Below are 13346 nucleotides of genomic sequence, written 5' to 3'. Positions count from 1 at the left end.
GACAAAGATAGTCATAAATCACCTTTCCAAGGAGGACATCAGATCGTCAGATGATAAAACTGTTTTATATCATTGTGATAATACAGACATACCTATGGGTCGCCCATTCTTCATCCAGGTCAGGCTGGGTGGAGGGATGCCAGTAGCATCACAGGAGAACGTGACTGGGTTGCTGATGGTTTCCACCACATTCTCCTCCACCGGGCCGTCGATACTGGGAGGGACTTCAGAGAGAGAGACAAATCCCCTCTTTAATATTGTTAAAAGGGTTAAACACTGTTTTAAATGTGTGTAAATCTAGAATACGTTACCATAAATGTTCAAGTGGAAGTTCTTGTCCACCTGACCAGCAACATTGGTGGCCTTGCACACATATTGTCCAGTATCAGACACCTGGAGAACAAAGGAGACGCAGGAGGCAGATGAAAGCATAAGAAAAAGAAAAAGAAAATTAAACAATATGTACTTATATAGAGTAAATCAGTGTAAGCTAAGAAAAGAAAATCCATGCATAATTTAATCATTTAATCATTTAAACAATCATTTAATTCGTTTTACAGAATTGACCACGCTCTTGATGCTGGGGTTGTGTGAGTCTGTCGAACAGTGCAGGCAGCAACAGTCCCTCTAGGTGATCCTGACATATAGAGGTCACAATCATATGATGTCACTGTGACCTTTGACCTTTTACCACTGAAATCAGTTAATCTTTGAGTCATAGCAAAACTGGTAAAAACTTGAAGAAATTCAATACAGGCAGACTTGAGATATTATGTTCAAGAGGCAGAAAAACATTATGAGGCCACCGTCACCTTGATCTTTGACCTTCAATCACCAATATCAAACCAAATCTTCTTTGAATGATTGCACCACACATAAAGAAATTCCCTCTTCGCTTTCTTTTACAAAAATGGGACAGACGTATGGATGGAAAGAAAACAAAATGGTGATGGTTCACTGACGTTTATCTTGAATATTCAGTGAAGAAACATTCAAAATATGAAGAATTGTAAATAGAGTTTGGTGGATTTGTTAGAGCAAACTGTGTGGCTGCAGGGGGCGCTGTTGCTCAGTAAAAGGTAACAACACCCTAGCAACCTCACAGTTAAACAAATACTAACATCAGCACAGATTTGACCACATTACTGATATTTCTGCTGCTTCCTGGTTCATTATAATCTTAATACTGCAGAGTTTATTTCATATGCAGCTAAAAGTGTCAATGTAGTTACTAAATCCTACAGTTTTTCTAAAATGAATAACCAAACAGCTTTTTGACTGTGCTTCCTGGTCGTTACCTGAAGTGTTCTCCCATTGGATAAGATCCTGTGTGAACTATCGGAGCTGATTGGCTGATTTGCCTCCAGCCACTACCTGTCACCGGCGTTGAGGTGTGATTAAAAACAATGAGCAGACAACATGGTGTCCCCTCACGTCTCACCTCGGAGCCTTTGATCTGCAGCATCTGCCCCTCGGCCAGGATGCGCAGGTTGGCCGACTCTGTCACCGCCCGGCCGTTCTTGTACCAGGTGATGGTGGGAGGAGGCACGGCGTTGGACTCGCACTCCAGGTCGACAGATTTCCCCACCAGCACGTTCACCACCACAGGAGAGTCCCCGGTGCTGTCACGGATACTGGGAGGAACTGGAAGGATGAGGAGAGAGGAAAATATTCCCTGTTGGGTTATTTTAGGTGAAACTAGAGGCTGATCATGAAGTCGGGCACTCGATGTGGACGTGTACTGACCGAACACAGTGAGATAGATGTGTTTGTAAGCCTCTCCTGCTGCGTTCATGGCCACACAGCTGTACTTTCCTGCATCAGATACTTTTGCTTTCTGAATCTGCAGCGTACGACCACCTGGGGACACAAACAGACACACACACACACACAAACAGACACACACACCCATAAGAATCAACTGATGTTTGCACTGATTTTCCTTTTACTGCAATATGGCTTTTCTCCCACTGCTAAATGTATGTTATTTTAAATGTGACCCTGTAGTTGTAGATTCTTCCGAGCTCCCAGTACCTGGCATGATGAGTGCATTGGTGTTGCCTTGAATGGGGCCCCTGTCATTCAGCCAGCTCAGTGTGGGAGGGGGGAAACCAGTAGCTTCACAGGAGAGAGACACAAAGTTGTTCACCACCACCGTCACGTTCTCAGGACTCAGGCCGATAATGGTGGGAGGCACTGAAAGGAAAAAATAGAAAAACACTCAGAATAGCAAACAGCCATTTGACAGATATCTTATAAGAGCAGAAAAATAGTTAATTATTTGCAAATTCAATGAAGTATTCAGAAAGTCCATGTGACTCACCATGAACATTGAGGTTAAAGGACTTTTCTGCACTTCCAGCCACATTATCAGCCACACACACGTATCGTCCTGTGTCCGATACCTGAACAGCAAACACCTGAAAGATGGAGAATACTGAGTAAGAATATACATCCACTGTCACTTTTACCTTTAAATAACAGCTTCATAATGAGTTTGATTGTTCGCTGACGTTTATCTTGAATATTCAGTGAGGAAACATTCAAAATATGAAGAATTGTAAATAGAGTTTGGTGGATTTGTTAGAGCAAACTATGTGGCTGCAGGGGGCGCTGCTGCTCAGTAAAAGGTAACAACACCCTAGCAAACTCACAGTTAAACAAATACTAACGTCAGCACAGATTTGACCACATTACTGATATTTCTGCTGCTTCCTGGTTCATTATAATCTTAATACTGAAGAATTTATTCCATATGCATCTAAAAGTGTCAGAAGTTTCTGTGTAATTACTAAATCCTACAGTTTTAATAAAATGAATGACCAAACAGCTTATTGACTGTGCTTCCTGGTCGTTACCTGAAGTGTTCTCCCATTGGATAAGATCCTGTGTGAACTATCAGAGCTGATTGGCTGGTTGTCCTTAAACCAGGTGATCTTGGGGGCGGGGTTTCCATCCACGTAACACTCCAGTTGGGTGGTTTTGTTGACGAGGACGGTGACCTCATCGGGCAAGTCGCTGTCTGCTCCACGGATGGACGGAGGCACTGGTGCAAAGTACAAATACACAATGAGCGACAATGAATTTAACAGATACACCTACTGATACTTTGAGTACTTTTACTCACATAGTACTCTAACATCGTACTGGATGGAGTCTTCTCCTGCTTCGTTCACAGCCACACACGTGTATCTGCCTGTATCTTCCGCCTGGGCCCTGGGGATCTGTAGCACTCGGCCGCCTGAGAGTAAAACAGTCAAATCAAAGCATGAACTCTTCCTCTCTCTCTCTCTTTCTCGTTCCCTTGCTTTCTTCCTCTTTTCTTCCAGTGTCTCACCTGGCAGGATCAGAACTTTCTCACCCGAGGTCAGCAGGTGTCCATCTTTGTACCAGGTCAGAGTGGGAGGAGGGACGGCGTTGGTCTCACAGTACAGAGACATGGGATTGTTGAGGATCACATCCCGAACGTCCCCCCCGAAGCCCGGGGGGGACGTGGTGTCACCGACTCCACCAGGCCGGTTGAAATTAGGTGGAACTGAAACAGAGGAAAGATATTCAAACCCTTCTTTTTGGACATTTCATTCCGCAGTTTGTTTGGAAACACTTCAGTGCATGGTTCTGCATTTATCTCAAACTATAAACTCAATGGCATTCTTTTACAATTTTAAAAAGGACAAATAAAAACACAGGGACACTCGTTTAGCCCATGAAATGCACAAAGAGTCTTAACACATTTGCATCAGTCAACCCAGTTCACCTTGTATATTTACATCAAAGTCCTTCTCATCCTCTCCAGCGATGTTAGTGGCCACGCAGGTGTAGCGCCCGGTGTCCGACACCTGAGCGTGTTTGATCTGAACAATACGACCGTTGGCTGTAACGGACACATGCTCGTCCGGCCGCAGGATCTGAAGACGAAGAATAGCCATTAAGAGATGTCCTATATGTCGCATATTCATTTCAGAATATTGGAAAAAGGCTCCATAGACACAGGAGGCAGGATATCTACCTGTCCGTCCTTGTACCACTGCAGTGCTGGAGCAGGGAAGGCCTCAGCTGCACACTCCAGGGTCAAGGTGCTGTTGACCTTGATCTTGACCTCTTTGGGGGTCAGTCCTTCGCCTGGGATATCATTTTTATTGATCTGTGGGGGAACTGGAATGAAAACAGTAAACAGTTATAGTAAATGAAGTAAAAAACGAATATCATCAGTTCTAAGTACTAAGTAAAGGATTTTCTCAAATCATCTCACCATAGACTTTGACCTCATAGTGCTTCAGCGTCTCTCCAGCCTCATTAGTAGCCACACAGGTGTATCTCCCAGCATCCTCTTCTTTAGCATTAAGAATCTGCAGAGTTCGCCCACCTGTGAAAGTACGAGCGCTGAATGACAAACGCCACACAGGACGATGCTATTTCATTTGATTCTACTGTCTTCATTTTGACTGTGATCTCGAACCTGGAAGCACTCGAACGTTGCGGCTGGACTCGAACACTGTGCCGTCCTTGAGCCATGTGATGAGGGCGGCTGGGTAGGACTGGACTTCACACACGAGGGAGGTGGGGCTGCTCAAAGTCACCGTCACCTCCTCCGTAGAACCATCAGGACGCAACCCGGCAATGGTAGGAGAAACTGACGGGAGTACAACCAATCAAATTAAAAACAAAGCAAATAATAAGATCGATTCATGAAACGTTTCCAAATGGATTTAAAAGAGTCGTCTTTGTACCCAGGACATTGAGGTGGAAGTGCCGGCTCCGATCTCCGGCGCTGTTGGATGCCAGGCAGCTGAACCTGCCGGTGTCTGACACTTGAGCACCGGAGATCTGGAGGAAACGACCGTGAGACAGAACTTGGTGGCGTCCGTCAGGCACCAGAGTCTGTCCGTCCTTCAGCCATCTGATCTCTGGAACAGGATTACCTGCAAAATCATCAACGGAGGTTAACACAACAGAGACATAAAGATAAACTGTAATTACATGAGTCTATTTATATAGAGAGTGTACATCACTTACCTGATGCCTCACAGGTGAGAGTGATGTTGTGCTTCTCCTTGACCTTTGTGTCCACCACACTTCCCTCGTTCACAATGCTCGGTGGAACTGTTGAATCAGACTATAAGTCAATTCAATTGTTCTCTCTCTCTTTCATGGTTCATCACATCTCTCCAGATCGATGTTAAAGCAACACTATGTAATTTTTACTGAACAACAGCTCCCTCTGCAGCCATACATGTCAAATTCTTGATGATTAAAAAGTTTCTTGGATGGATATTGATGATTTACGCTGATTTTGAAAGACTTCTAGTTCAGGTTGATGAGGGGGAATGAAAGAAGAATCATTCTCTCTATTCCAAGTCAGTGATCAATCAAACTCATTCTGAAGCTGCTATCTTAAGGTTAAAAAAGTGAGATTGTTTCTTTAAATTAAATTGAAGGACCTAAACATAAAACACTTACAGATAGAGAGATTTATATATGTAAAGTGACTTTAATTTTCACACGGCCTCAAGATGATACAAGACATTTATGATTTCTCTTTACCAAGTATGTCGATGTCAAAGTTCTTCCTCTCCTCCCCGGCACTGTTGGACACGATGCAGGTGTATCTCCCAGCATCCTCCACTGCAGCATGCATGAGACGCAGGCTTCGTCCCCCTAGAGGAGAAACAGGCCAAATGTGATCATCAATCTGCCGTCACCTTGGAATGTATTCACAGACAACGTCCGCAAAAACCTGACCCTTTCTCTCAAAAGAAAAACATGCAGGTGATGTGTCAACATCAGTTCAAGCTCGTTGAGAGTAAATCGCTCTTCTCTGAAAACCAGGATCAGTAAAGAAGAAGAATTTGGACGTTTCGGCTCACAGCTGTTATAACATCTGCAAACCAGTTTGATGAGATTCAAAATGAAATGTGTTTGTGGAAAACCTTGAACAGCGTGTTTCAATCAGACTGATAAACTTTGACTCATGGAAGTTATTTGATTTGCAAACATTCCCCATTGTCATAAGCTCAGTTACAAAATGGAGATAAGTCAAAAAGCAAACGCAACAACTTGGCAGCGTGAGGCGTGTTTTTCTGCACATGCAATTTAAGTAGTGGGCTGAAGTTCAGGGGCCACGGTTTAGTTTGGAAGCTTCTCATGGATCTTGTCAAACATCTAAAAACACAATTCAGAGCAATTGCTCCTGTTTGTCTTCTCTCACAGATCCGTCTGAGCTCGGCCCCACGAGCAATGATCCCATTCCATCTAATTACTGCTGATGTTTTGCATCTGCCTGCGTCTTTGAAACCGAGCCGGGAGCCAAACAGTTCCAGTTACTGCTTTGAAAATGTGCCTCAGTGTGTTTCTTCAAAACGAAGAAAGGATTTCCTAGATCTTTGAAGAAATTTGAAATTAAAAAAAAGTAAAATTCTCCACAATATCAGAGAGAGTCCAGTGGGAACTCACCTGAAAGGATGCGCACTGAGCTGGAAGCTTTGATTGGCCGACCATCCTTCAGCCAGGAAATGGCCGGGAGAGGGATCCCAGCGGCCTCGCAGATCAGAGCGACCGGGTTCTTCACAACCACTGTCACGTTCTCTGGGAACTGCACCTGACCGATTATACTTGGTGGGACTGAAAAAGAGGAGAGGGAATAAGACAAAGGGACAAAAAGGAAAATCTAAGCTTTCTACATGGACTTAAAGTGTACTCTAATGATTAAAATAAAAACTTGATGATTCATACCATGTACACTGATGTCATACTTGCTGTCCGCCTGCCCTGCCACATTTACAGCGATGCAGGTGTAGCGTCCCGTGTCCGACACCTTGGCGTCTTTAATCTGCAGCAGCCGTCCTTCATTCAGGACCTTTGCCCCATGCTGGCCTGTGATAGGCCGCCCGTCTTTCAGCCACGTGACTGCTGGTCGTGGCACGCCCTCCGCGGCACATTGCAAAGTCACATCCCCTCCCTTTGTCACGGTGACATCATCGTTGTCACCGGGTTTAATGGCTGGGCGGACTGAAGGGGGGAAAGCGGGTGAGTTGGGGCATATGCTTCCTTTAACAGATTCTAAAATTGTCAATGGTACCACGTTATTTCAAATTGTAGAACTTTGAACTCTAGTGCTGCATAAACTCTATGCCTGTATATCTATACATACCATAAACCTGCAGACTGTACTCCTTGGACGTGGTGCCGGCTGCACTGGAGGCCGTGCAGGTGTAGGAGGCTGCGTCCGTCCTCTCAGCGCTGGAGATGTGCAGCTGACGACCTCCGGACAAAACTCTGAGCCGCTGATCCGACTTGAGCTCAGAACCTGGAACCAAGACGAGACTTGTCATCTTAAGTGTTTATTTTTCATCCGAACGCACACAAACACACACAAACCGGACACACACACACACACACACACAAAACATACCATCTTTCCTCCAGGTGAGACTCGGAGGTGGGATGCCGCTGGACTCACACACCAGAGTGATGAGACTTCCTTCGACCACTGTGAGATGAGACACCTCCTCTGAGCCGCGGATGCTGGGAGAAACTGTAATAACAGGACGGCACCAAAGGGAGGCGCACACATCTTAGTCAAACATAGAGTTGGGCTTAAAATAAATGCAAAACACATTAACACAAATTTAAATAAAAAGAACTGTAAAATGACCAGGAACAGATGAAGGCTTTATGATAATGTTCTTTTTGTGAAAATCAAGACCCAACTTGTTCAAACTCACCCCAAACATTGAGGTTATAGTTCTTCTCCGTCTTTCCAGCCACATTGGTGGCTTCACAGGTATACCTGCCTGAATCCTGCACCTGGGCACTATCCACCTAACGGACAGATACATACACAAATCAAGAGGTTTATTAACAACACACTCTATTCATTAAAAAAAACACAAAAACTTGAGGCTGCGTTCAGACCCACACTCACATATTTTCTCTTCAAAGTCAGATTCAATCTACCACTTTATCATCTCTTAACTCTGACGGTACCTTGAGCAAACTTCCATCCGACAAAACCGTCATCCCAGGTTTCCTGAACAGCGGGCGGCCATCTTTGCGCCAGGAGAGAGTCGGGGGGGGGATGGCGTCGCTCTGGCACTGCAGCTCCACCGGACGGCCGAGCATCACCGTGGCATTCACCTCCTCGCCCTTGATGTTCGGTGGCACTGTGGCAGACATGGAGACAAGCTACTGACAGTGTTTCCATGAACGGTTATTAGAGCCCGACCAACTTGGTTATGTGTTTTTGGGGGGGCGCGATGCTGATACTGGTATTTGGTAGTAAAACATTTCAGAATCTGATATATATTTAAAAATGTCAATGATCCCTCAGGTGTCATTTTCATACCCTTGTGACAAAGAAATGTAATTGAGGCTTGATGCATTAATTCTTTTAGCATAAACTCAAAAACTATAAATATCAATAAAACACAAATAAAAACAAATGTTTGGAGCTTGAAGAAGAAAATAAACATAAATCTTTTAATGTAAAAAGTTAACGCACATCTTTTCATTTACTCATAGTCAGAAACTTCAAAACAATACGTCTGCAAAAGGCTAATTTCTTGCTCTGCAGATTCTATCCTCTAACATTCATTCTCTTCTTAGATGCTCTTTGACATGAATTGACTTGGTGACTTGGCTCACTAAGCCCCTCTAAATGCTGCACACTCTTCATATTACCTCATAAGTGAAAAGAATAATTGCTTCCTGAGATGCTAAGGCGGTGTCATCTGGTGCTCTTTAAGCACTAATTCTATCTGGGGCTATGACAGCAACGTTAAACCATTTCAACATTTGTTTGTGGTGCTAACAATCAGAGTGGCGTCTTTTCCAAGAAGTCCATGAAACCTAACCTCTGGGGAAATTGCTAACATGCATAGAGATGCATAATGACTCAGGAGCGTAGAACATCCCATCAGAATGGGTTTTCTCCCCCTGTGAAGAAGCCATGTATCATCACAGCTAAACATGAGGGTTACTGACACTGCTTAACTAGATTTGCGGTGGATATGATTTGCTCTTGGCCCTCAGCTTCTCTGGAACCGAAACACATGGCTCTAAACCAAATAGAAGCTAAGCATGAGAAAAAGTGAACTCACAACTAGGAAAGTGTTTGGACGTCTTTACCCCGAGTCAGAACTCCTTAAATATGATATGTACCTAATATAATATAACCACTTTGGATTAATCTGGTCTGGTTTAGAAAATAACCGCCAGCTAATTTCCTCTGCATTATAGCTACTGGACCTACAGAGCACAAGTCATTGGGGACGGACAGAAACAGGCCCTCAGCTCAGGATCGGGCCAGACACAGGAAGCTGCTGGAGAATGGAAGCAATTACCTCAACAAATCTGCCTTTATTTCTCTGGACAAGCTCCTTTTGATGTCTCTGAGGAAATGCACGTCATGGAGATGTTTGTATTCTCTGTATATGTAAACTACTTGTCTCCCATTTCCTCAGTTTTACTTGTATAACAAGTGATTTGCCATCAAGCTCAGCTCTGTGCAGGAGCCTGACAAAGTTTATTGAAATGCTAAACTCAGTCAAATCACACTTCCTCTGCCTGCACGTGTTTTGCTCACGGCCTGTTTGCTTTTTTTTCAGTCTTTTAATCTTTCCTGCTGGATCTGGTGATCTGTTGACAGACATACTAAAGTTGGCAAAAACCAGTAGTCAGTAAAACAAGAAATGGAACAAGCAAGAAACATTAAACAGAAAGGTTTTTTCCTGAGGAGAGGATCCAGTGTTTGCCAAGAAGCTGTAAATCCAGAGATTTTACTGCCTTCAAGTTCATTTCAAAGCTTTCATCAGATCATTTGAACCACTTTTTATCCTATTTACCACATTACCATATCGTAGTGCAGCATTTTATTTAAATTGTGGTTAACAATGATGATAAAATATACATTTCCACATTGAATTAAAACTCTTTAAACTAATTCTGTTTTTCATACAACTCCCATTGCGTGACACAACATTACCAAAATTGGTGACTAAGGTTGTTTGAAATCCACAGATTAACCCTAATATATAAATTACTAGGAGTGACTATTAAGTATTTAGCTGTATATACACGTATGTTATATATGGACAGCAAATTAGCTGTATGTAACAGCTACTGACAAATGTACTCACCATAAACCCGTAAGTCGTACTCTCTGCTTTGTTCTCCTCCAGCATTGACGGCCACACACGTGTATCTGCCGGTATCACTGACCTGAGCACTGCTCAGTGACAGGACTCTGCCACCAGACAGCACCTGAGAGGGAGACACACACTGATCACAGACCAGCTGACAGCACAGACTTACATACAAACAATACAAACCAATGCCATTGTTTGCATGGCACAAAACATATCTCAGAGCTTCATTCGAACATGAATTGCTTCATTCTTCTGTGTGTACCTGTATGCCGTGTGATACGCTTGCCACAGGGCTGCCATCTTTGAGCCATGTGAGGCTGGGTACAGGAACACCAGTGGCCTCACACTGCAGCCTGGCAGCTTCATTCACCACAACCGTCACTGTACCCCCCCGGCTGGAGATCACCGGAGGAACTGCAGAGCACAAAACAGAAGGAAATGGTCATAAATAAATATCGAATATTATAGGAATCTATGGGATCTGTAGGAAGCATGTATGGTGAAAAAGCAGAGGACCGAGGTAGCTTCCATGAGGGACACCAGAAGGTAATATCTCCCTGACTCATGATCTTTTATAGTGAGAAAAAAATGAGAGTGGAACCAATCAAAACAGTCTGAAAAAGGTTGAGGCAGTTGTACTGGCTCGATAACAATAATCGTATTATTGGATGAGCACAAACTTTTGTGAAAAGTATAAAGAACAAAAGAAAGAGTCACCCACCAAACACCTGCAGGTTGTGGGATATCTCAGCAACTCCAGCCAGGTTGACCGCGACACATCTGTAAATCCCAGCATCCGACAGCTGAGCCCGTTCAATCTCCAGCAGCTGACCACGCTTCAGCATGGTCACCCCAGCGGCAGAGGTCAGAGGTCGACCGTCTTTGTACCAAGTGATAGCTGAAGCACGGAAGAAACAGTATTTGAAAGTGCATTACAAAAAAAAACATGGAAACGACATTTATTTTTAGATAAACATTAGATAATGGAATAACGGTTAGTGGGTAGTAACTGCACAAACACAAAACAATGACTCAATAAAAAGCAACAGGGTATTTAAGAGCAGATGCTAGATGTTGACGTTTGTGGCAGAAATGTGTTGCACATAAAACAAAAGTTGCTTCAATATGTTTAGTTTTCATGATCAAAAAAGGAAGTAAACCAAAGCCAGGTGACCCTAAAGGTCGGGAGAGGTTCTGACACAGAAGCAGAGAGCAGACAATTAGATCATTAAGTGATTCATCAAACAAATACAATTCATTATTAAATGCAGAAACATCCCAAGAATAAAAGTGCTAATGTTTACTGGGAATGCTGCTGACTGGTTATCTGCACTCGACTTGGACACAGTGGTGCATCCAACTGGAAAGAAAGGCAGTGGGAGGAAAGTGAAGCTGCCTGCAGGGAGTCATCTGAGATCAATTTTCCGCTGTTCTGCTAATGGTTAAAGATAAGGAAAGAAGGAGAAGTGCCAAGTCCAAGTGAGCGGTCAGGGGGAACTACGCCCTGCAGCATGATGGAGGAGGGAGGGGGGGGGGGTGACGTTAGAGAGCTGTCCTACCAGGTAATGGGCTGCCTGTGGCCTTGCACTCCAGCTCAGTGGGGAAGCCTGACACGATGGTTTGGTTGATGATCTCACCAGAGGAAGGGATGGAGGGAGCCTCTGAGGGACGCACACAGTAACACACACAGGGAAGAACAATTTGTTAGATGATATTCTCGTGTCTCCACCTAGTCACAGGGTAACGAGAGTGAAGATGCATGACGTGACAGAGTCTGGGAGACGAGGGAGTGCTGTGTTTATCTTCACGTTACCATGGACACTGAGCCGAATGTGCTGCTGGGCTTCACCGGCTGCATTGGTGGCCAGGCAGGTGTATCTCCCAGAATCCTCCAGTTTCGCCTCTGTGACCTTCAGTATCCTGCCTGCAGACTCAAGCTGTGACACACACAGACACACACAGACACACACACACACACACACACACACACACACACACACACACACACACACACACACACAAAGGATGAGTAAAGTTTATAATACATGTCAGTGTCTCTGGAAGAGAACATTTTTCCTGTGTCTCAAGGTAACAGCTGGAAAATATAACTTTTTTTGTCAACATGCAACCAATCATGGGTCCGTGCTGAAACCGAAAGCACTTATTATTCAATTTACGATAAAACTGAAAACAGTGTTTGTCAGAGGACTGGTTCCCATGAATAGTAAATAAAAACTTTTAAAAAAGCAACCTTTAGGTGCTCCTGTGTTGTGTCGACAGGCCGTCCATCTTTAATCCAGGTAATGCTTGGAGGAGGGATGCCACTGGAGATGCACTCCAGACTGACGGGCTTGTGGAGAACCACCGAACGCTCTGCAGGCCCAGTGGTGCGGATGGATGGAGGAACTGCAGAGCAGAAGATGATAGATTTATTTCCTAACAAACACTTATGAACCGCTAATTAGGAAGATGGAAATTATAAAGAGGCAGAGATTAGTATTTACCCAAAGTGGGATTGTCCTTGTGCGTTGCGTTTAAAGCATAAATCACATTTATCACAATAAGAACATGTGCAAAACTATCGAGATTATTCATCATTTGTTTCCAGAAAACTATTGATGAGATTGAAATGTTTTACCATGTACGACCACATTGAAGTCCCGCTCATGTTCCCCTGCTGCGTTCGTGGCCACACACTGAAACCGAGCCGTGTCAGAGACCTGAGCTCGGGACACGATCAACCGCCGGCCGCTGGTGGCCACCCGCAGGCCTTCCCTCTGTCGGACTGGTTTCCCGTCCTTATACCACCTGGAAAGTTGAGAATTTTTTATGCTGAATCTGTGTTTTCACTCATGTGTCTTTATCTCGGTGTATGCATGAGATGTAGATCTTACGTGATGATGGGTGGAGGCGTTCCTGTGGCTTCACACTCCAGCTCCAACGGGCTGTTGAGTATCACCGTGCTGTCTGTCACATCATCAGCTCCGTCCAGGAAGGGAGGAACTGGGAGAGAGAATATTTCAAAAAAAGTTAGATTCTGGAAAACCACAATAAAAGCATGTTCAATTCCAAAATAGATTGTATTTACATTAAAAACACATAAACCATGTCAGAATAAACAATGAGTTATTTTTCCACTATTCATGTTTTGTTGCTCTAAGACGAAAGGAGAGATAAGAATCCTCTGCAGGGCCACAGTGA

At 44.1% G+C, this 13346-nt stretch overlaps 1 protein-coding gene across 1 annotated transcript in view; it reads right to left on the bottom strand.

Annotated features, from left to right (window-relative positions):
* hmcn1 (hemicentin 1) overlaps positions 1-13346 on the bottom strand; it is a 79233-nt gene that overhangs the window by 20379 nt on the left and 45508 nt on the right. The window contains exons 33-62 of the mRNA XM_061077931.1: positions 13040-13148; positions 12784-12953; positions 12397-12551; positions 11959-12082; positions 11705-11806; positions 10867-11043; positions 10408-10559; positions 10137-10260; positions 7987-8162; positions 7725-7821; positions 7412-7534; positions 7151-7306; positions 6733-7008; positions 6454-6621; positions 5545-5658; positions 5017-5103; positions 4731-4922; positions 4460-4633; positions 4253-4366; positions 4010-4155; positions 3758-3908; positions 3338-3535; positions 3128-3241; positions 2859-3046; positions 2324-2420; positions 2035-2196; positions 1747-1860; positions 1442-1644; positions 312-393; positions 93-224 (exon numbers count right to left, since the gene is read on the bottom strand). Of these exons, the coding sequence (XP_060933914.1) occupies positions 93-224; positions 312-393; positions 1442-1644; positions 1747-1860; positions 2035-2196; positions 2324-2420; positions 2859-3046; positions 3128-3241; positions 3338-3535; positions 3758-3908; positions 4010-4155; positions 4253-4366; positions 4460-4633; positions 4731-4922; positions 5017-5103; positions 5545-5658; positions 6454-6621; positions 6733-7008; positions 7151-7306; positions 7412-7534; positions 7725-7821; positions 7987-8162; positions 10137-10260; positions 10408-10559; positions 10867-11043; positions 11705-11806; positions 11959-12082; positions 12397-12551; positions 12784-12953; positions 13040-13148 (4377 nt within the window). The remainder of the gene's footprint in view (positions 1-92; positions 225-311; positions 394-1441; positions 1645-1746; positions 1861-2034; positions 2197-2323; positions 2421-2858; positions 3047-3127; positions 3242-3337; positions 3536-3757; positions 3909-4009; positions 4156-4252; positions 4367-4459; positions 4634-4730; positions 4923-5016; positions 5104-5544; positions 5659-6453; positions 6622-6732; positions 7009-7150; positions 7307-7411; positions 7535-7724; positions 7822-7986; positions 8163-10136; positions 10261-10407; positions 10560-10866; positions 11044-11704; positions 11807-11958; positions 12083-12396; positions 12552-12783; positions 12954-13039; positions 13149-13346) is intronic.

Source organism: Limanda limanda, chromosome 9 (genome assembly GCF_963576545.1).
Source record: "Limanda limanda chromosome 9, fLimLim1.1, whole genome shotgun sequence".
Taxonomy (NCBI): domain Eukaryota; kingdom Metazoa; phylum Chordata; class Actinopteri; order Pleuronectiformes; family Pleuronectidae; genus Limanda; species Limanda limanda.
The sequence above is the reverse complement of the archived record's forward strand: the minus strand, read 5'-3'. Positions and strand labels throughout refer to the sequence as shown.